We start from the raw sequence: 23,750 nt of genomic DNA on the forward strand, positions 1-23,750 counted from the left end.
TTCTTTTATCTCCTTTCACTTTCAGTCAACACCTTATGCCCTAAGGTGAAGCAAGCATACATGTAAATATATCCCATTTCTTGATGTAGACTTTTGATGGCCAAAGTTAGTCCATTCACATTTAAGTAATTGTTAAAAGAACCACACACTATGATCAAGTGACATTTATCCCTGGTAGATGGAAAGATGGTTGAACATATGTAAATAAATGTGCTATATCATGTTAACAAAACAAAGGGAAAAAATCACATTACCAATGCAAAAAAATGCATAAAAATTGACAATATTAAACAACCTCCATAACAATTCTTAACAAATAAGATATTCTAAAAGGCACCTCAACTAAGTAAGGGTCATATAACAAGCCCAAAATTATCATCACAAATGGTGACAAGCTCAAAATATTTCCTGTAAGATCAAGAACAAGACCAAAAAAAGCCCACAATTGCCACCCCTATCCAATCTAACACAGCAAGTCCAAACCACACAACTGTACAAGAGACAGGCATCCAAATCAGTCTTCATAGATGTAGAAAACAGTAGAGTGTATGAAATAACTACTTGAACTAATACAAATTCACAAAAGTTGAAGGGCTCAAGTCAAACATAAAGCATGGGGACTGGAGATGCTCAGCCTCCAGTACCACCACACACATACAAACAAAAAGAAAAAAAATCAGAAACGTCCCTATACATTGTCAAGAAAAAAACAAGAACTTACAGAAGCAATTCTATTTTCAATAAATAGCAAAAACAATGAAATAATATTTAGGGTAGGTTGAAATGAAACCAGTACAATAAAAACTATAAAACACTCATGAAAGAAATTAGACACAAATAAAAGGACACCCCATGCTTATAGACTGAATGAATATTGTTGAGACACCCACATGCCCCAAAGAAATCTACAGATTTAACATGTCATCCCTTTCAACATTTTAATGGTATGTTTTCATGAAATTTTAATTTTTTTAATTTAGCACCAAGTAAGACTGAAAAGCCAAAGGAACTGAGAAAGAACAAAACTTGAGGCATTATAGTTCCTGATTTCAAATTATACTACAAAACTATAATAATCCAAATAATATTGTACATGTATGAGGTCCTGGGCTCAATACTCAGTAACCCACAAAAAAAAAGTACTGAACTGGCATAAAAATAAGACATAGAACAATGGAATATAACAGAAAGTTCAGAAATAAACATGCATATACAGTCAAGTAACTTCCAACTAAAGCACCAATACACAAATGGAGATAGTATAGTCTCTTATATAAATGTAACAGTGAAAACTGGATATGTATATCCTACAGAACAAACTGGACCATGGTCTTACATATATGAGTCCATAACGTAGGTTAAAGACTCAAACATCAGGCTGTAAAGACCCACTTTTCATCCTAAAAAAACCTCCTGAAAGAAAATGTTTCTTGGCAATTTTTTTTAAGTTCTTGCCCAAATTACAGGCAAGAAAAAAATTGAAAAAGCTAGACCATATCCTTAGTGATGCAAAGGAAACAATCAAATGAATGACAAGGCAAAGAATGGAATGGGACAGAGTATTTGTAAACCATGTCTCTGGTAATATGTTCACACTCGAAATATGTAAGGAACACATGTAAGTCAACAGCAAAAGTCCCAACTAACCCAACTTAAAAATAGGCAAATGACCAGGGTATTTAACAAGGACACACAAATGGCTATACAGGTATATAAAAAGATGCTGAGTCAGTGGTCACCAGGGATATACAAATAACCATGATGAGGTATCACCTCACACATTAAGATACCTATAATAATTGTTTTAAGTCAACAGTATTTAATGTCAGTAAAGATGATTTTTTAAGAAATACCTCAGTATACTGTTGGTGGAAATACAAGTGAGCAGTCTGTGCAAAAGGGGATATGCAGGCTCTTCATAATAAGAGTAAAGCTACAGCTGAGCCTCACTGCCACACACCTGTAATCCTAGCTACTGAGAAGGCTATGATCATTAGATCACAAAGCCAGCCTAGGCAGGAAATCCATGAGACTCTTACCTCCAATTATCAAAAAGCCAGAAGTGGAGCTATAGCTCAAGTGGAAAGCACTAGCCTTGAGCAAAAAGGTCCAGGGACAGGACCTGAATTCAAGCCCCAGGACTGGCACAAAGGAAAAAAAAAAAAAAAGGAAAGCTACAAAACTGTCGAGCAAACTGATCTCTGGATATGTACACCTAAGGAAATAAATATGTTCCTGCTGAAGAACAATTGCAGAAATACTTTTTTGTCGGATGGGAGCTCACTATGTAGCCCACAAGCCATACATACTCCCGCCTCATCCTCCAGAGCAAATGCGACTACAGGCACATGCCACCACGCACGTATCAGCACCAGTAACTCCTAGGAGCCAAGGTATGGAAAAACACCTGTGGCCCTCAACACATGAACAGATAAGACATGGTGTATATATAAAATTTAATATTGTCTTTGGAAAAAGAAACTCTGCCATTTTGCAATAGCATCAATGATCCAGTAGGACATTATGTTAATATTAATTGAAAAAAGGCAGATTAAAAAAAAACCTAAACTAAAAGTATAAGTGTGGTGGCACATTCCTGTAATCACAGCACCAAGGAGGAGACGGGAGTATCATGACTTCAAGGCCAGTCTGGGAAACAAAACAATACCTACTTCAAAAACCCAAAACAAAACAAAACCAAAAACTCTTAAGACCACACCTAAAAGTGTCAAACTCACAGAAACAGATTAGAACAATGATTACAAGCTGGAGTTGGGGGGTGAACAGGGGAGGAGGAGATCAAAGGTACAAATTTTTACTGACAAGATGCATAAGTACTAGACATTATGCTATCAATAGTAACAATGTGCTATAAATATGGAACTTTAGACAATAGAAAGTATTTTTCTGGCATAACATTTAAAAGAATAGGAACTGGGGGAATAGCTCTGTGGCAGAATGCCTAACAAAGGTCCTGGACTGGAGCCACACCCACCCCACCCCCAACACTCAAAAATCTATCTGGTAGAGAAGGTGGTAGGGATGTAAGAAGATGGAGTTGCTAACTAGCTTGAGTAGGTTTATAATTTCACAACGTTTACATATATACACATCAGATTGTGCACCTAATACAATGACTTATCAATAAAGATGCTAAAAACAGAAATTAAAACTGTAGTGGAAATTATATAACCAAAGTTAAGAACACATACTCATAATGAAATATATAAAATATCCAAAACATTAAAATTTATCTATAGAACCATCTAGAAATCCAAGTCTGTCAGCACATAAGACTTCAGGACACATGGAAGCACTGCCCATATTCCACTCACGCAGTGTCTCTTCAGTGTGAATCACATCTACTAAAAGAGGAATATGTAAAAAAGAAACTTTCTAACTTTCATAAAGTCACTGTGAGATCAACCAGTAAACAACTACAACTTTTGCATGTATTATTATCTTACATCAATAGGATTTCACTCCAGCAAGTTCTCTATACCGTAAGTGCCTCAGGGCTGAGTTCTTCCATCCATGTTGGATTGTGGGGAGATTCCAACAGCTCTCCTATGTTCATTATATTCATAGAGCAGAGTCAAGAGTCAGGTCTCCCATGTCTTCAAAGTGAACAAAGACATCTGAATGCTTTATACCTTGATAAGGTTTCTCAAGACTGTATTCAAATGTGATTATTACATACTGAGCACTTTACAGATTTTCCTCATTCCTTACATTCAAAGTGTTTTTTTTCATGGATGACTTGTGTTCATTAAGATCAGAGGAGCTAGTGAAGGCCTTCCCACATTCCTTCCATTTAGAGAGTTTATGTCTGGCATGAATTTTTAAATGGGTATTTAAGTGGGTGGAAGCAGTGAAGGCTTTTCCGCATTCATTACATTCGTAGGGTTTTCTCCCAGTGTGAGTTCTTACATGTTTGGAAAGGCCTGAACACTCAGTAAAGGATTTCCCACACTCCTTACACATATATGGTTTCTCTCCAGTGTGTGTTCGCACATGCCTGCGAAGGTAGGAGGAACAGGTAAACGCTTTCTCACACACTGAACACTCAAAGGGCTTCTCTCCGGAGTGAGTCCTTAAATGGAGATGAAGAGATGAAGAGGAGACAAATGTCTTCCCACAGTGCTTACATTCAAAGGGTTTCTCTCCTGTGTGGCTTCGGAGATGTTGGATTAGATAAGAGGAAGTACTGAAGGCTTTGCCGCATTCCTTGCAATCATATGGCTTCTTCCCCGTATGAGCCAGGGCATGGGTAGTAAAGCTGGTCCGCCCGGTGAAGGATTTGCCACAGTCCTTACACTTATATGGTTTTATTCCAGTGTGAATTCGAAAGTGAGTCTTAAGGCATGCGGAATTCCTAAAGGATTTTGCACATACTTGACATTCAAAGGGCTTCTCGCCAGTATGAGTTTTCATGTGTTCAGTGCGCTGTGAAAAGCTAATGAACGCTTTCTCACACTGCTGACACTGATAGGGCTTCTCCCCAGTGTGGGTTCTCAAGTGTTTAGTGAGGCCTGAGCGCTCACTGAAGGCTTTCCCACAGTCCTTACACTCGTAGGGTTTCTCTCCAGTGTGAGTTCTCATGTGCCTGCGGACATAGGAGGAACGTGAGAATGCTTTCCCACAGACTGTGCACTCAAAGGGCTTCTCTCCAGTGTGAGTCCTCAAGTGCACAGTAAGATAAGAGGAAGAGGCAAAGGCCTTACCACACTGGTGACAGTCAAAGGGTTTCTCTCCTGTGTGACTTCTCAGATGTCCAATCAGATGTGAGGACGTGGTGAAGGCCTTCCCACACTCTTTGCACTGATATGGCTTCTCCCCAGTGTGAGTCAGTATATGCGTAGTAAAGCCTGTATGCCCAGAGAAGGCTTTGCCACAGTAATTGCATTTATAGGGTTTTACTCCAGTGTGAATTCGGAAGTGCTTTTTAAGGCATGAGGAATTCCTAAAGCATTTTGCACATACATGACATTCAAAGGGCTTCTCGCCAGTGTGAGTTTTCATGTGTTCAGTGAGTTGACGAAAGCTAGTGAAGGCTCTTCCACACTCCTTACATTTGTAGGGCTTCTCCCCGGTATGTGTGCGGGAGTGTATGTTAAGGCATGAGCGCACAGCGAAGGTTCTCCCACACTCTTTACACTGATAGGGTTTCTCTCCCGTGTGAGTTCGCATGTGAATGCGAAGGTACGAGGAGCGAGTGAACGTTTTCTCACACATGGTGCACTCAAAGGGCCTCTCTCCAGTGTGAGTCCTCAAATGTGCAATCAGGTAGGAGGAGGAAGCAAAGGCCTTCCCACACTGGTCACATTCGAAGGGTTTCTCTCCTGTGTGACTTCTCATGTGCTCAATAAGGCCTGAGGACTTAGTGAACACTTTCCCACATTCCTTACAGTCATAGGACTTCCTATTATGACTTCGTAAATGAGCAGTAAGGGCAGAGTGCACAGTGAAGGCTTTCCCACATTCCTTACATTCATAGGGCTTCTGCCAAGTGTGAGTTCCCAAATGATTATTCAGGTACAAAGGATATGTAAAGAAATCTCCACATTCGTAGGGCTCCTTTACAGTGTGTGACTGAACAAGGGCAGAACAGCTAGTGGACTGAGTAAAAGTTTTCCCACTCATATGCTCCCATTCATAGAACTTTTCTCCATTGTGAGCTGTGTCCTGGGCCTGAAGATGTGGTTGATTAACAAAGGCTTTTCCCCAATCACTGCACTCAAAGGATTTGTCTCCTGTGCATGTTTTCTGGTAATCAAGGTTTGGAGCCAGGGTGAAGGCTTCTTCCCGCTGAATCAACAGAGAAAATTTCTCTTCACTGGGGCTTTCCTGGACCAGCGGAAGGAAGTCTTTTCCATACTGATTACACTCAGAAGTATTCTCTATATTTGGAGCACTCATGTGTGTTTGCAGATCTGAGTGTCCAATAAAGACTTTTGTGATTTCCTTGGAGTCATAGAGTTCCTCTCCATTGTTGCTTTCTGCCTGTTAGTAAAGGGATAAATCAAGATCAAAGAACTTTCTAGACTTTGAGAGGAATGTATACTTGTGGGAACTCTGAAGTACCAAGCCTCACACTAGGTTTGAACATCTCTCCCTTGCGAGTCATGATCATTTCCTTTTTGTAGCACTCATTTGTACTGATTTTTATCCAGAAATTTCAAATCTTCTGTGACTTGAAAACTAAAAAATATCCCTTATGGCTGTGTGTGGTTGACTCATGCTAATAGGCATGTTCAGGGGACTAAGATCTGAGGATCACAGCCTAAAGTCAGTGTGGGCAGACAAATCCAATTAACCAGCAAAAAGCTGGAACTGGAGGCATGGCTCAAATGGTAGAGTGCCAGCTGTGAGTGAAAAAGCTGAGTGGAACTGGGATTCCCTGAGTTCAAGCAGAATGAACAGAGGGAGGGAGGAAAAGAGAGAGAGAGAGGGAGGGAGAGAAGAATGGAAGGAGGGAGGAATGGATGGAGGGAAGGAAGGAGAGAGAATAGTCCTTGTGAATCTTACCAGTTGGATCCCGTTTGATGCATCTGACCAAAAAATATCCTGCTCAACTGCTGTACCTTTGGTTTTAAGGCGCATTTCCCATTCTGTAATGAAATACAAAAACATTTTTAAAGATTTATAAAGGGTTACACAACCCTGAGAGCTTAAATGACTTAAAAATTATAAGGCTGATTAGTATTGTTTTCAAACAAAAAGCAATGGTAGAAGAAACAAGAGGGCTGGGAAGGTAGCTCAGCGGTAGAGTGCATGCCTTGCAAGCATGAGGTCCTGGGTTTGATTCCTCAGCACCACATAAACAGAAAAAGCCGGAAGTGGCGCTGTGGCTCCAGTGGTAGAGCGCTAGCCTTGAGCTGAAGAGCTGAGGGACAGCACCCAGACCCAGAGTTCAGGCCCCATGACCGGCAAAACAAAAACAAAACAAGAGAATCAGAAATGCAACACAGGAAACAGTTGCACAAATAGTTTCCAAGTAGAAAAGAACAGGGACTGTTGAGATCACAGGGAAGATGGCCTAAAGTAAGCAACAGAGAATAGGGAATTGAAGATACCCCACAATGTGCAGTCCCAAGACCTCAGCCTTCAGATACAAAGTGGGCTTTAAAAAGTCTTCCCACAGCCAGGCACCAGTGGCTCACACCTATAATCCTAGCTACTCAGGAGGCTGAGATCTAAGGATCACAGTTCAAAGCCAGTCTAGGCAGGAAAGTTCATGAAACTCTTATCTCCAAAAAGCCACCAGAAAACCAGAAGTGGCACTGCGGCTCAAGCGCTAGAGCACTCACCTTGAGCAACAACAACAACAAAAAAACTTTCCCAAAAGACTTCACAACCTGGAACTTATCAATGACAGTATGACAAGGGAGAATACCATAGTTAACTACTGAGAAGGGATGCTCTGGAGAGTGAGGAAAGCTCCAAGCAGTGGAGGAGGGGACTGGCAATCACTAACTCTGGACATATCTCAAATTATGCAAGTTTTCAAATCCTTCACCCTCTCAGGGGCTGAGCTGGATAGGTGGGCATGAGTGGGAGGAGGGATCTGAAGGGACACCAAACTGTTCTACTTATTACTTTCCCTCCATCTTCTGCCTATCCTGCCATGTCTACCACTCACTCAGCCCCCTTTTCTGGCTCCCTGACCTTCCAGATTTCCTGATGATCACTTTTATTTCCTTTTAATGTATTTATGCTTTGAGTCTTTCTTTGAAGGTTTCTATAGCTGAAACAACTCTATTCTGCTTCCAGCAGCTCTAAGGTATATTCCACTTCCCCTGGGGAAATGTGCTACTTGTTTGGGGGTGGGTTTTTTTCTTTGCCTTTTTCTCCTCCTTTATTTGGGAAGAAGGAGGAACAGGGGGATAGGCGGTGGATTTTGCTTTTTTTTTTTTTTTTTCTTCTTGATGTTTGCAAGGCAGGTGCTCTTTTTTTTTTTTTTTTGGTTGGGCATGGAGCCTGAACTCTGGGCCTGGGCACTGTCCCTGAGCTCTTCAGCTCAAGGTAAGTGCTCTACCACTTGAGCCACAGCACCAATTCCAGTTTACTAGTGGTTAATTAGAGATAGGAGTCTCAAGGACTTTCCTGCCCAGGCTGGCTTTGAACCATGATACTGAGCTCAGCCTCCTGAGTAGCTAGGATTACCGGCATGAGCCACTGGCCCCCAGAACTGACCTCTTTTTTTTTTTTTTATTGTAAAGGTGATGTACAGAGGGGTTACAGTTACATAAGGAAATAAGTACCTTTCTTTTCATACAGTTACCCCTCTCTTGTTTTCTCTTGCCTTCCCAGCCCGACTCCCTTTCCCCCACAAATTTTAAAGTTCATTTCCAACAGAGTGTCTTGTGAGTAGCTTTTTATTAGCTCATTTCCAGAAGGTATAATTTTTTTAATGTTCCACAAGTATAGTTTTAAAAATTAAAAAAAATTAAAAACATGTCTTTCACACTTACCATGAAGAACACCTTGCTCCATTATTGTTAACTTTACTTCTTCTTACAACCAAGATATCAACTTGGGTTTGAAGAGCCGACCTCCTAGCCACAAAAAAAGGTACATCAAAGGAAAAGTCTCATATAAGATGACAAGTATTACCATGCAAAAGGAATTAATTTCTAATGAAACTGTGGGGGCATGGGGTGGTACTGGGGATTGAGCTTGTTAGGCAAGCACTGTATCATTTGAGCCATGCCCCTAGATCTATTTGCCTTTCAGATCTGATCTTATATTTTTGTCAGAACTGCCCTGGACCACAATCATCTTACTTATGCCTCCTCTGTAACTGAGAATGCATAGCTGAAAGTGCATAGCTAGGACTGCTACCATGCCCAGCTTTCCTTGTTAAGATGAGTTCTTTCTAATTTTCCTCCTAGGCTGGCCAAGAACCACAATCTCCCTGATCCTGAGAAGTTAGGACAACAAATGTGAGCCTAAAATTATTTTTAAACAGCATAAAATACAAGTATTCACTTTATGGGTAATCTCTGACCCCCTAGAACACATTCAGGCTTAAACACACATGCAAAAGTCATTAAGACTTTCCCTCAAGTTGGATATAATGAAGGTAAAGATCTTCCTTCTTTTAGGAACTTATTCCAATAGTTATCAACCTTAGATAAAACATATTCATATGGGAGAATTATTACAACACAGGTGATTCACCATGTCCAAAGTGCAATCTCAAACTGCACATTTCTAAGAGTGATGGTAATGCTATCATAATCACCAATAATATATTAAACATGTTAGGGCAGGGACACTACCTCTTTTATTTCCCACTGTATTCAGAGATGGCTTCACCAATCCAGGAATCTTTCTACTCCATATGGAATGTTTCTACTCCATAAGAAGCTACTACAAGAAATAATGACAGTCCTACCAGTTGCTGACAAGTCTCCAGCATCACCTCTCTGTATAGATCTCTGAGGTGGGTCCAGCAGAATCCACTCTTCCTGTGTAAAGTCCACAGCCACATCCTCCAAGGCAACCAAGTCCTAAATCATCACACACACACACACACACACACACACACACACACACACGCTACCTTGAGCCAAGTAGCTTCTTGACCAATAGCCACTGGAAAATGAGGAAGTAACACTGATGCCTATCTAGGATTCTAAGGTCTCCCAAACAATATCCCAGGGTTCAATCTTTCTAGGACATCTCTCTTTACACTCACTTGCTATTGTTCTCCCATCACATGGCTTTTGGCATCTCTTACATGTAAACTTATCTCATCACAACTAGACTGGGAGCTCCTCTCATCTTATTTCCCTGTAGTGGAGTACATTCCTACACACAATGTCTTTTTCCAGTAAGTTCTACTTAGAAGTATCTATGTATTCCTCCTTTAAGCCTTTAACTTACATATAAAGTAAACTAAAATGTAATAAGGAACATAAACAATACCAATGATAAAACAGGAACCCTTCAATAGCACCAAAAGGGGGAAGAAAGAGAAAGAAAGAGAAGTGATCAAACAGAACAAAATCTCAGAAGACTAGTTTGTTTTCTCTGCCAGTCTTGGGGTTTGAACTTAAGGCCTGGGCACTGTCACTTAACTTTTTCACTCAAGGACAGTGCTCTACCACTTGAGCCACAGCTCTGCTCTGCTTCTAGCTTTTTACTGATTCATTGGAGCTAAATCTCATGGACTTTCTGCGTAGGCTGACTCCAAACCAAGATTCTCAGCTCTCAGCCTCCTGAGTAGCTAGAATCATAGGCATGAGACACTGGCATTCAGCTGGACTAGTTATAAAATACACAAAGGAAAAAGTGATTGATGAAACTTTATACGGTATTTGTGAGGTGGAATCAAAATGGAGACAGATACAGATAGAATGGTAAAATACTTTCCTAGCATGCACAATACCATGGGTTTGAACTCCAGAAGCATAGAACAACAGAAAAAGTCTTACATCTGGAAAAAGATGCCATTCCTCTCAAGATTCTCCAGTAAAATCAATAGGAACAAGCTTTGAAATTATTATAACCAATCAAAAATCAAAAGCAAAGTCAGATACTGGTGGCTCACGCCTGTAATACTAGCTACTGAGGAGGCTGAGATCTGAGGATCATGGTTCAAAGCCAGCTTAGGTAGGAAAGTCCATGAGACTCTTATCTCAAATTAACCACTAGAAAACCAGAAATGGCATTGTGGCTCAAACTGGTAATGCACCAACCTTGACCACAGAGTTAAGAGATAGCGCTCAGGACCCACAATTTCAAACCCCACAACTGACATAAAACAAAGCACACACACACACATACAAAAAAAAAAAAAAAAGCACAAAGGTACATGCTGAAACCAGCATGAGGGGGGGAAAAGAGCAAGTAACATGAAGGACTTCCAAAAACAGCCACTAGCAGAACTATGACTTAGGAACTTATAGGCTAGGACAGAGGGGGAGAATATATAACAAGTGCTGAGGGAAGGGGGGGGGAGGGATTCCTAACCATAATAAAAAAAAAAATCAATCTTACTATGCTAGTCCTTCAAAAATGGCAAAATATGTTGATGGTATAGGAGTGAGCAAAGCTGCCTTCCAAAATGACACAGAAAGATTTTCCAAGAAAAAGCACAAAAAATTCATCACCTTCCAAAAGTTCAGTGACTGCTAATTACTAATGTAATAACCTGTGAGTGAGAAAAGCCACAGAGACAAGGATAAAAGTGACAAAGAAGTTTTATTTGTTGGTCTGCAACCCTGTCCTGGGTCATCTCAGAACCAGAAGCAGCTCCAACCTCCAAGGGGGCAAGTGATTTTCCTTTTTCCTTCTTCCCACAGGCTTCTCCACTCTCTGCAAGCCTCTCTGCTCTCCACAGGCCTTTCCACAGGCCTCTCCACCTCTCAGCAAGCCTCTTCACCTCTTCACAAGCCACTTCGCCTCTCTGCTCTCTGCAGGCCTCTCTCCGCTCTCTGCAGGCCTCTCTCCGCTCTCTGCAGGCCTCTCTAATCTCCACGGGCCTCTTGCACGCCTCTCCGATCTCCTCAGGCCTCTCCTATCTCCACAGGCCTCTCTGCCTCTCATCAGGCCTCTCCCATCTCAACAGGCTTCTCCACAGGCCTCCCCTATCTCTCCAAGCCTCTTAGCTCTTCACTGCCCTCTAGACAGGCCTCTCGGCTTTCTGCAGGTCTCACTGTTCTTCACAGGCCTTTCTGTGGGCCTTTCTGCAGGCCTCTCCAACGGGTGGGGGGGGGGGGCCTGGGAGTGGGGAGAGGGACATGAGGTGCGTCTCTTGCAACCTCTTGCGTCTCCTCTATCCCCCTCTCCAGAATACCCAGCATATATATATATATATATGTATGTATGTATGTATGTATGTATGTATACACACACACACACACATATATATACATATATCCATCTGCACACCCTGCACCCAAGCCGCCCTTTGACGCCCCCCCACCACCACCACCCCCCCCCGCAGCGGCATAGCATGTGTGGCAGGACTTCCCACCCCTCTGGTTCTCACACTCACATAAAAACATGAGAGGGCTGGGATGTAGCTCAATGACAAAGTACTTGCCTAGCAAGTGCAACATCCTGCATTCAATCCCCAGTACCAAAAAGACCAAAAATAAAAAAAGCCTATGACTCACAGATAAAAGTACAAACTTAAACTCAGATTACTCTAATACCCTAATGGTGGTATATTAGTCACATATAGTCTTCCTGTGAAGACTTAAAAAGCCAAACTATTGAAAATACTAATAGCTACATGATTTGTTAGGAGATATACAATATTAAAACACAAATTGTAAAGCCAAAAGTAAAAAACTGTGACAAAGGCAGTTATTATGCCAGGTGCTAGTGGCTCATACCTATAATACCAGCTACTCAGGAGGCTGAGACTTGGAGAACTAGGGTTGGAAGCCAGTCCAGGCAGAAAAGTTTGTAATAATTTATCTCCAGTTTAACAGCAAAAAGCCAGGCTGGAAGTATGACTCAAGTGGTAGACTGCTACCAGTGAGGAAGATAGCCAAATGAAAGCACAAAGCCCTGAGTTCAAGCCTCAGTAGTGGCACATACACACCCCAAAATTGTATAGTTATGCAAGCAAAATTGGATAACCTTTTTTTATTTTGATTTTCTGCTGGTCATGGGGCTAACTCAAGGCCTGGGAACTGTTTCTAAGTTTTTTTTTTTTCTTTTTGTTGTTGTTTTTCTTTTTTTGCTTAAGACTGGCACTTTACCACTTGAGCCATAGCTCCAGTTCTGGCTTTCTGGTTGTTAATTAGAGTAACCGTTTCAGACTTTCCTGCCTGAGGCTGTCTCAAATCACAATTCTCAGATCTTAGCCTGAGTGGCTAGGATTACAGATATGAGCCACCAGCACCTAACATAAGATTAAGTTTTTATTAAGTTTTTAATCACACTAAATTATGGCTATAAAATGTTTTATATAAGCTGCAGAACCAAAAAGCAAAACCTAACGGAGATACACAGGAAAAAAAATCACTAGCAAAAATAACACAAATCAAGAAAAGGGAAAAAAAAAAAAAAGACCTTCAAAATGGCATTATCAGGTTTTTACCTACCAATAATTACCTGGAATACAATAGAATTACACTCCCCATTCTAGGATGCAGATATAGCTGACAAGGCCTTAGGTTTGGTCCCCACAAAAACCAACATAAGCACAACAGAAAATAGTATACAGGATTCTCAAAAAAAATTAGAAAAAGCAGGGCACCAGTGGCTCAGGCAACTCAGGAGGCTGAGATCTGAGGATCTCAGTTCAAAGGCAGCCCGGGCAGGAAAGTCTGTGAGACTTTTGTCTCCAATAAACCACTCATAAAACTGGAAGTGGTGCTGTGGCTCAAGTGGTAGAGCACTAGCCTTGAGCTGAAGAGCTGAGGGGCAGCATCCAGGCCCAGAGTTCAAGCCCCACAACTGACCAAAACAAAAACAAAAAACAAAAAAAAAATTAAAAAAAGAAGTTCCACAAAATTCAACAATTCCTGCATGTGTATATTTTCAAAGCATATGATATCACAATGTCAAAGACATCTACACTCCCCCATTTATTACAGCACTACACATGAGACATTTCAGCAGCCCAAGTACACATTAAGATATGATTAAAGAAAACACAATATATAGCCGGGCGCTGGTGGCTCACGCCTGTAATCCTAGCTACTCAGAAGGCTGAGATCTGAGGATCACGGTTCAAAGCCAGCCCAGGCAGGAGAGACCGTGAGACTCCTATCTCCAATAAACCACCAGAAAACCGGAAGTGGCGCTGTAGCTCAAGTGGTAGAGCGGGGACTTTTGTCTCCAATAAACCACTCATAAAACTGGAAGTGGTGCTGTGGCTCAAGTGGTAGAGCGCTCGCCTTGAGCTGAAGAGCTGAGGGACAGCGCCCAGGCCCAGAGTTCAAGCCCCACGGCCGACAAAAAAAAAAAAAAAGAAAGAAAATACAGTATAATACTTATAGTAGATAGTTTTTAATAAGGAAATCCCCAACCTGTAATGCTAGCTACTCAGGAGGTTGTGATCTAAGGATCACGGGTTCAAAGCCAATCCAGGCAAGAAAGTCCATGATACTCTCATCTTCAATTAACCCAGAAAACCAGAAGTGGCTCAAAGTGGTAGAGTACTAACTTTAAGCAAAAAAAGCTCAGGGACAGCACCCAGACACTGAGTTTAAGCACCACAACCACCAAAAAAAAAGGGGGGGGAATCCCATTCCAACTCCAGTACTCCCCAAAACACAAAGAAAATCCTAGGAAATCAGGAGGATGTCACTTTGAGGCCAGCCAGATAAAAAGTTACAGAGAACCTCTCCTATCTCAACCAACAGCTGGTGACATGTAACTGTTATCCCAGCTACAAGGGAGGTGAATAAAGGGAAGTGTAAATAGAAGGATCAAGGTCCAAGCTGGTCTGGGCAAGAAGTGGGCACGCTACCCAAAAATAACTAAAGCAAAAAGGGATGGGCGAGGCAAGGCTCAAGTTGTAAAGTTGAGATCCCAGGTTCAAACTGCAGTACTCTCAAAAAAAAAATCTGTCCTCCCCTCACATTGACAGAGAAGCAGTGCCAAGTTTGAGTTTAATCAACTCTTATCTATCCTGTCAGGCAGATGGGGACCCAAGGAATAAAGTGAGGATATGTTGGGATCTTTTTTAGAACTATATATTCACTAGTGAGTCAGTCAAGGAGGACCAAAAGGAAGACATGCAGCCAGGATCATCTTAATATACTGATCTATTTAGTTGCCCAAGTACAGCTCCCCATCTATTTGTAGGAAAGTTAAGAGATCAAGAAATTTTTTTAACATTCTAACATATTCTATTCTGTGATGCTTTAACATTCATTAAAAAATGGATTGGGATGTATACCATTCGTGACTTAGATTGTGTACATGTTGAAACTGAGTGAGTTGGACGGCAGTGGCTCATGCCTGTGATACTAGCTTCTCACCACACACCACACACCACACACACAGTCTCTCTCTCTCTCTCTCTCTCTTTCTCCTCTCTCTCTCTCTCTCTCACACACACATACATACACACACACAAAACACAACACACACTGAGTGAGAGAGACTAGCCACCAGACAAGATGACAAACGGAAAGAATGACACTCAAAAGCCAGGTATGGTGGCTCACACTTGGAATTCCAGCACTCAGGTGCCTGAAGAAGAAGGATTGGGATTCTGAGGCTAGCCTGAGCTCTGTACATAATAATACCCTGTCACAAAAACAAAGACAACACAAAAGTATTAGATATATGACAACAATTTGGAACTCAGTCCACAACCAGGTAACCCCTTTGTCAAAAATAACCAGGAAAATATATTCAGCATCTCTGAAATTAAAGGGAATCTTTTAATGCCCATTATGTTATGGCAGCTCTTTACCTCACAGCTTATATTCTTTATACTTTGTACTACACCTGGATAGGTACATAGAGCAGGAGGTACACTAAGCCGCACAGAACCCTCCTTCTCTGCTAACATTCAGTCAAAGAACCAGTTACCTAGTTTTGTTTGTGGTTCTCTCTTTCTCTGTCTCTCTCTCTCTGTGTTGGGGTTTGAACTCAGGGCTCATGCTTGCTAGGCAAGCAATCTATACCATACCACACCTCCAGCCCTTCTATATATTAATTGTTCTGGAATAGTCTTGCTTGTTGCTCATTTCCTCACCTAGACCACGATCCTTATATTTATGCTTCCTGCCACAGCCAGGATGACAGGCCTGCACCACCAAGCCTATATTCTTTCACCAACATGGAGTCTTGCAAACATTTTTTACCTGGTCTGACTTAAACGATAATGTTGGGCTGGGATCACAGGCATGCACTCCTGCTTCCATCTATTGATTGAAAGGGGGTCTGGTCAACTTTTTACCAGGCTAGCCTCAAACTGCAATCCCCTCCAACTCAGCCTCACAAAGTAATTGCGATTATAGATATGAACCACCATACCCAGCTTCCAGTCCATTTGTGAAGTGGACTCAAGTCTGCTGCATAAAGGACATGCTGCCAGCAAGTACCTAAACTAAAAGAGACTTAGAAAGCTGTTGACCACTATGAGTTGACTTGATTGGACAAAGGCTGCCAATGTGTGATATGTCCTAGTGATAAGAGAAATAGTACATTTTCAATAGAGGGAAAATGGACCCCAGAGGATGCAGAACTCTGGGCATCTCCAATGTACCAACTGCACATCAGGGTAGGATTTCTTTCACAACAGTAGCTATAGAATGGGTAAAGGAAAAAATCCCTAAGGGGTTGTGCTCATGAGTTTAGGCAACCGATAGTCCCAATGGAAATATCACAACTTAGTTAGTAGTAACATCAGTATACTCAAGGAGAAAGGAGGTGTTCTGGTCGTGCCTAATATTGGGGCTTTAGTCTTTATACAGAGGCTTATGTAGTCTTTATTTTATTTTGGCTGTGAGGTAAGAGTCCAAGAGTAGCTGGGTGCTGGTGGCTCACGCCTGTAATCCTAGCTACTCAGGAGGCTGAGATCTGAGGATCGCAGTTCAAAGCCAGCCCGGGCAGGAAAGACCGTGAGACTCCTATCTCCAATAAACCACCAGAAAACCAGAAGTGGCGCTGTAGCTCAAATGGTAGAGCGCTCGCCTTGAGCTGAAGAGCTGAGGGACAGCGCCCAGGCCCAGAGTTCAAGCCCCACGACCGACAAAAAAAAAAAGATTCCAAGAGTACTTTTTCTTGTTTTTGCTTTGTGTACTTAAGGAGGCATTATTAGGCAATGACAATGTTTTGTAATAAATGAAGAGAGGTGACACTGTGTTGCTTGAGGTATACAATAAGTTTTGCTCCCTATGTCAAAGTCCTAAAGGATGAAACCATCAACACTCCATATAATTGGCACTCTGACCACCATGTATATTAGTTCTCATTCACATAGTCCAGGAACTATTGTTGGTCTCTTAGCTAATCAAAAAGGGCTTCTGTGGCCCTCAGCAGAGGGGTGACCTCCTCCAGTACCCTAGCACCTGCCAAGTGACCGAAAATAGGAAGACACTCTCTCCTGCAGCTGCAGTAGACCAGAAGCTCCAAGTATGGCTCCATACCAGGCTAGACAGGCCTCCATAGCCATTATGGAGTACCTACGACAAAGCACAGGAGGCAGCTGGGTAGGGAGAACTTTTTTCAGTACAACCATTGCTGTTGTCAAACATATGGCACGTAGCCATGAGGGGTAATTTCCTCCATCAGAATCCCACCAGCAACCAAAAGTCAGTGTAACTGGTCTCAGACTACAGGAGGCACAAGACAAGGTTACCAAAGCTTTTAGAGTTGAAGATGCTTTTCTTTCCATTTTTGAATCTTGCTAGGTAGCCCAGGCTTGCTACAAAGTCACAATCTTCATGCCTCAACCTCCAAGCACTAGGAATACAGGAATATGCCCCTCACTAGGTTAGATATATTGAAGGAGTTCCTCAGGGCCACAGTGGGAGTATCTGCTGGGATTCATTTGTAAATGAAGTATATGTTCCCAAGAAATCCAAACAGAAGGCTGGAGGTGTGACCCTGAATTCAGCCCCAAGTACCAGGAGGGAAAAAAGGACATTTTTAGAGCCCCAAAAAACTAAAAGACATTGGGTTTATGTGTCATTACTAAATGTGATTATGAATGTCACTCTGGAGGATACCATTATCAATATACTATCATACCTGCAGCTCTGTACAAGAGTGGATTCAGTAAGATGCTGTTTGCAAATTGTTATGGGAGCCCTGTAGTAGCCTGGAAAAGGTGTAGTCCTCTCTGCGGTACAGGCACACTGGGCTGGGAAGCTGCTGAAATAGAAAATGAATATACAGGTTAGACAACACAAAAGGAAGGATAGCATTTGTATTTGTGTGTGTGGGTTTTAAACTCCAGGCCTGGGCACTGTCCCTAAGCTTTTGTGCTCAAGGCTAGTGCTTACCACTTGAGCCACAGCTCCACTTCCAGGTTTTTGGTAGTTTAGTAGAGATAAGAGCCTCACAGACTTTCTTGCCAGGGCTGGTTTTGAACCTCAACCCTCTCAGCTTCCTGAGTAGCTAGGGTACAGACATAAGCCACCAGTGCCCAGCAAGAATAGCATTTTTATCATGTACTGAACATAAAATCAGCAAAAATTTTTATTTAGTATATAAATTTTTCTTGGTGCCAAGGATTGGTGTGTGCTCTACAAAGACCCTATCACCAAGCTACAGTCCCTGACTGTAATCAGTGATTTTAATAATATTGAGCATTCATTATATGCACCATCAGTTAAATAAAAGAAGCATGTGGTTGCTAATCCATTCATTAGGAGACCTTTGCTTGGATTCAGATTTAAAAACAGACAATGGTGACAGGTCATCCACTTATGAAGTTTAGTTCTTGAAGACCCTATGTTAATGTATATTAACTATTATAATCAGGCCCATAGAGCTCCATGTATGAATGTAATCCTAGCAACTCAGGATGCTGAAATGTGAGGATCATGTTTCAAAGCCAGCCCAGCAGGAAGTCCATGAAACTCCTCTCTCCAACTAACCACCAAAAAGCCATAAGTGGCTCAAGTGGTAGAACTCTAGCCTTGAACACAACTCAGGATCAGCGCCCAGGCCCAGGTTCAAGCCCCAGGACTAGCTCAAAAAGAGAAAAAAAAAGCCAATTATGAAAAGAACAAAAGTTAAATCACTACTTACTATACAAGAGCATATATTGGGACTACTTTAGGACATTAAATATTATTACTATAAAGCATGTCATCTTAGATGCTTTTTAAAGACAACAGGGAAAACAATGCTTAAATTTAGCAAGATTTTCAGGCATAACTATGAATCATAGGATAGTGTTCATGAAATTTTATCAAATGTTAAGTGAAAGCCTACATCATGCAGGAACAATACCTAACCAGTACTCTTTTGGTACTGGATTTTGAACTCGGGTTTCATACTTGCTATGCATGTACTCTTAACACTTCGCCACATTCCTAGTCTTTTTTGCTTTAGTTATTTTTCAGGGAGGGTCTTTCACTACCCCAACCTTGTACCAGCTGGCTTCTGTCCATGACCCTCCTTCTTAAACTACTCATGTATCTAAAATTGAAGTTTTAACCCACCATGCCCAGCTTATTTGTTAAGGGGTTCTCATTCACTTCTTCGCATGGCTGGCCTGAAATGACAATCTTCCCACAGGTGCCCAGTCTCCCTTCTAGGCCAGGCACTGGTGACTTATGCCTGTAATCCTAGCTACTGAGCAGGCTGAGATCAGAGGATTGCAGTTCAAAGCCAGCCTGAGCAGGAAAGTCTGCAAGACTCTTATCTCTAATTGATCACAGAAAAAGCCAGAAGTGGTCCTGTGGCTGAAATGGTAAAAGTGTTAGACATGAGCAAAAGGAGCTTAGGGAATAGCACAAAAAAAAAGAAAGAAAAAGACATTCTAGATTTTCAAATGAATCAAATTACGGAACTTCTTTTACTTAATCTGTTAAATACTCATTTCATGCTATGTATAATCATCTAAGACACATACATAACCCACCTAAGTTACTCTGGCCCTATTCACAGGATATCCAATTCCTTCACATTTCTTATTCTCATATGCAAGATTTTCTATAGACTAAGCCAGGTGCTACTCAGGAGGCTGAGATCCTGAAGACTGCCATTCAAAGCCAGTTCAGACCCAAAAGTCTTTGAGACACCATCTCCAATAAACCAGCAAAATGAGACAGTGGGGGTGTGGTCTAGCATTTGATGCCTTGAGTTCTGGCCCACATACTGGCATACACATGAGCACATGTGCACACACACAAGATTTTTCATAGCTTGTTTCTCCCTGGTTATGTAACTTACAAGCTCCTGGTAGTCCTAAGCAGTACAAATTAGCCTCCCTCTCAAGTATCATTGTCAGTCTTAAAGGGGCTGGGCTCTACTTCCAAGACAACAATAGTGGTTTCAATTTATCTCTTTAATTCCTTATTTTGCTACAATTTAAAGCAAGAGACTATTACCTGCTATTTAGAGGCTGCAGCTGGCTCACACATAAAACTCTTGCCTAGGAAGCGCAAGGCCCTGAGTTCAAACTCTAGTATTACTCCAAAAAATGTTTAAAATGAAAAACACAGAATAAGAAGAATAGAAGGGGTGAATATAATCAAAGCACTGTATATGTATGCATGGAAATATGACACTGAAATTCCTCCCTGTGTGTATAACATCCATCCATAAAAATTAGATTTGCAAACAAATGTGACAGTACAAACACATGCTCCTTCTTATGTCTGTTTAAACCACTTTTCAGTCACCAGAAGCTACAAGAGTGTTCAAAAGGCACACAATCTCTAAAAACCGTGACAAGGTAAAAGGTACTGTCTAAAGTGGTGCTTAGAGCCAAACATGAGGGGGGCAAAGAGGCTGCCTGGAGCAGAGTAAAGTTGAAGCAACTTGGGAAAACCTGTGGGAAAGGCCAGAGGTTATTCAAGTGAGACTGCAGGACTTTGTAAGTCTGTCCCCGTTTGTCTGCTTTTAGGTCACTGTGTTGTCACAAACTGGGAAGGTAGAACATACAGGACCTCTCGGGAAGCCCTTATCTCAACACAAAAGCTAACTCTGACCAACTGTATCTGTTTGGATGACTCTCAGGTTTCCTGAATCTCAATTTTCTCATCTGGAAAGAGGACAGAATTACTTCGTCCTCAGAGTCATGACCTTTGAACTGGTTATGCACAGATCTAGCACTTTATGTGTTGAATGAAGGCACTCTACAAGTTCACCATCCTCCTAAGTCCTTCCCTCCTTGACCCCCACACCTATGCTACCCCGGTATTCTCACATTAATCTCTGACAGCTCCATTTTGAGATGTTCAGATGAAAAACCCTGGAACCATCTTTTACTTCTTTCTCTTGTCTAGCCTATTGTAGCTCACCAGGAAATCCCTCCAGGGCCAGGCATCAGTGGATCACACCTATAATCCTACTCAGGAGGCTGAGATCAGAGGATCCTGCTTTGAAGTCAGCCTGGGGAAGAAAGTCTGTGAAACTCTTATCTCCAAGTAACCACCCAAACCAAGCCAGAAGGAGCATTTTAGCTCAAGTGGTAGAATGCTAGAATTAAGCAAAAAAGCTAAAAGGACACTATCTAGGCCCTGAGTTCAAACCCCAATACTGGCATTGAAAAAAAAAAATCCATCCGGCATCCTACACTGCCCTCCATCTTCATACTACCTTGGTCCTTTTCAGCACTTTTTCCCCTCAAAACTACAGGGATAGCCTCCCCAGTTGTTCATCCTGTCAGCTGAAGAATGGAGAACTGAGACCTGCCCCCATGGTTCAAGACCACATTTGAGTAAAAGCCAGAGCCTTTATTGTGGATTATGAGTCCTGATCCCCTGCTATAATATGCCAAACCAGTCTCTTAGCCTGTCCTCTGACACACTTGGTAACTGTCATGTGGGCCCCTTCACTGGTCCTCAAAACTGCCAATTAAGTAGCCACCTTAGGAGCTTTGCACAATTTCTCTTAGCCTGGACCACTTGTCCTCCAGATATCTGAATAGCTCACTCCATCTTCCTCCTTCAGAACCCCGCTCATACATCTCTGTAAGCCTTTCTGCCTACCTCACACCAAGCACCTCCTCCCATTAAATGCCAGACACTCACTGGCTAACATATATTACATATTCAGTCACTTCCTACTACAACATGAGCAGTGTGACATTGGAGACTTCGCTGTGCTCACTCCTATTCATCCAGCATCTAGAACATCACAAAACATCTCCTGATCAATTGATAAAATATTTGTCAGATTCAGTTATTGAGCAAAATGTGAGGGGTTTATAACAGGTATAAACAATAAAGGTTAAAAATAAGTCTTTTTTTATGCTCAAAGCTAGTGCTCTACCACTCATAGACTCATTGATTGTCCTGCCTGAGCTGGCTTCAAACTATGATCCTCAGATCTCAGCCTCCTAGGTATCTAGGATTATAGGTGTGAGCCACTGATGTCCGCCCAAGTCTTTCATTTTAAAGTTTAAACTAATATGACAAACCATACATTTGTTCCAAATAGTATGCCATGATAATCACAATTAATGTGTGACAATATAATGAATAATGGCAGTGGCAAGGAAGGGGATGGACAGGACACCTAGCCAATGATCAGCATACAAAATGTGAAGCTAAAGTATACATACACTTCCAGTCTGGTAATTTCTGTGAAGGTTTCTATCGGAATAAATTATTAAAATCCTGATATAGGTAAAAAGCAAAGGTATATAGGTAAAAAGGCATCTAGGTAGGTATATAGATAAAAAGAAAATAGTACTATTAAAAAGGGTTAAAAATGTAAAAAAAAATGTACGCATTTCCTCATTCACTGGTGTTAGTTTATAGCAACCAACCACTCTATTTCCTCCCAATGTCTGTGTCATCTGAGGTAAATTTGTAATTTTCCTTTAAGGTAACAAGATTCAGTGAGACTAAGTTTAAGGAGTTATATGGCCTATTATGGCAAAGCAATGACTGGGCCTACACATCTCACTTTGAGAAAGGGTGAGAACTTTTTCACCTATATTCTTTTGGGTCCGGTCGTGGGGCCTGAACTCTGGGCCTGGGCGCTGTCCCTCAGCTCTTCAGCTCAAGGCGAGTGCTCTACCACTTGAGCTACAGCGCCACTTCCAGTTTTATGAGTGGTTTATTGGAGACAAAAGTCCCTCAGCTCTCAAGGCGAGTGCTCTACCACTTGAGCTACAGCGCCACTTCTGGTTTTCTGGTGGTTTATTGGAGATAGGAGTCTCACGGTCTCTCCTGCCTGGGCTGGCTTTGAACCGAGATCCTCAGATCTCAGCCTCCTGAGTAGCTAGGATTACAGGCGAGAGCCACCAGCGCCCGGCTTTTTTTTTTTTTTACTTTTTGCTTATCAGGTGCCGAGGAATCGAACCCAGGACCTCATGCACGCAAGGCAAGGCAAGCACTCTACCACCGAGCCACCTTCCCAGCCCTTCACCTATATTCTTAGATTAAAAAAAGAACTACAGAGAGAGAGAGAGAGAGAGTGAGAGAGAGAAACAGAGAGACAGACAGAGAGAGATGTGGGGAGGGAATGTGTGTACTGGAAGCCTGTGTACTGTCCCCTTAGCTTTTTTTGCTCAAGGCTAGCGCTCTAACAATTAGGCCACATCTCCACTTCTGGCATTTTGGTAGTTAAAGAGTCACAAACTTTCCTGCCTGGGCTGGCTTCAAATCTCAATCTTCAGATCTCAACCACCTGAGTGGCTAAAATGACAAGCATGAGACACTGATTCCGAGTTGCTCTACAATTTCAGCCATATACCCTTAGACTTCAGGAAGAAAGACAGAAGGACTGCTGGCTCATGCTTGTCATCCTAACCAAGTCAGAGATTGTGTCCTAGACAGCCTGAGAAAAAAATGTGAGCCCCCTATCTCAACAACAAAAAGATCTAGGTATGGTGGTATGCTCCTGTCATCCAAGCCATGGCAGTAAACAAAATAGGTGGATCATGATCTGGTCCTGTCTGAACAAAATGAAAAACTTTTATCTCAAAAAAAAAAAAAAAAGCAGGGCTAGGGGCATGGATCAAGTGATAGAACAACTGCCTAGCAAACCCAAGGCCCTGAATTCAACCATGGAAGAGAAAGGGGCTGGCAGGGGGAAGAGCAAAAGAGACAGAGAAGGAAATGGGAGGAGGGAGAAAAATCCCTACAAGAAGTATTTAAGACTTTTTTAATGTACTCTGAGGGATAAGGCACCAA

General features: G+C 41.9%; 1 protein-coding gene across 5 annotated transcripts in view; it reads right to left on the bottom strand.

Moving 5' to 3' along the window:
- Positions 1-2,636: 2,636 nt before the first annotated feature.
- The window catches only part of LOC105999085 (zinc finger protein 26-like), a 31,538-nt gene continuing 10,424 nt past the window's right edge, over positions 2,637-23,750 (bottom strand). For 3 of the 5 annotated variants that reach the window (XM_013033980.1, XM_013033979.1, XM_013033983.1), the window contains 4 exons: positions 17,680-17,802; positions 8,475-8,558; positions 6,529-6,611; positions 2,637-6,003 (listed from right to left, as the gene is read on the bottom strand). In XM_013033980.1, the coding sequence (XP_012889434.1) occupies positions 3,709-6,003; positions 6,529-6,611; positions 8,475-8,496 (2,400 nt within the window). In that variant the 5' untranslated portion in view covers positions 8,497-8,558; positions 17,680-17,802 and the 3' untranslated portion in view covers positions 2,637-3,708. Of the gene's footprint in view, positions 6,004-6,528; positions 6,612-8,474; positions 8,559-9,400; positions 9,516-17,679; positions 17,803-23,750 lie in introns of all 5 variants that reach the window. The other 2 variants (XM_013033981.1, XM_013033982.1) reach the window with 2 other exon arrangements.

Source organism: Dipodomys ordii, unplaced genomic scaffold (assembly GCF_000151885.1).
Source record: "Dipodomys ordii isolate 6190 unplaced genomic scaffold, Dord_2.0 Scaffold180, whole genome shotgun sequence".
In the NCBI taxonomy this organism is placed as follows: Eukaryota; Metazoa; Chordata; class Mammalia; order Rodentia; family Heteromyidae; genus Dipodomys; species Dipodomys ordii.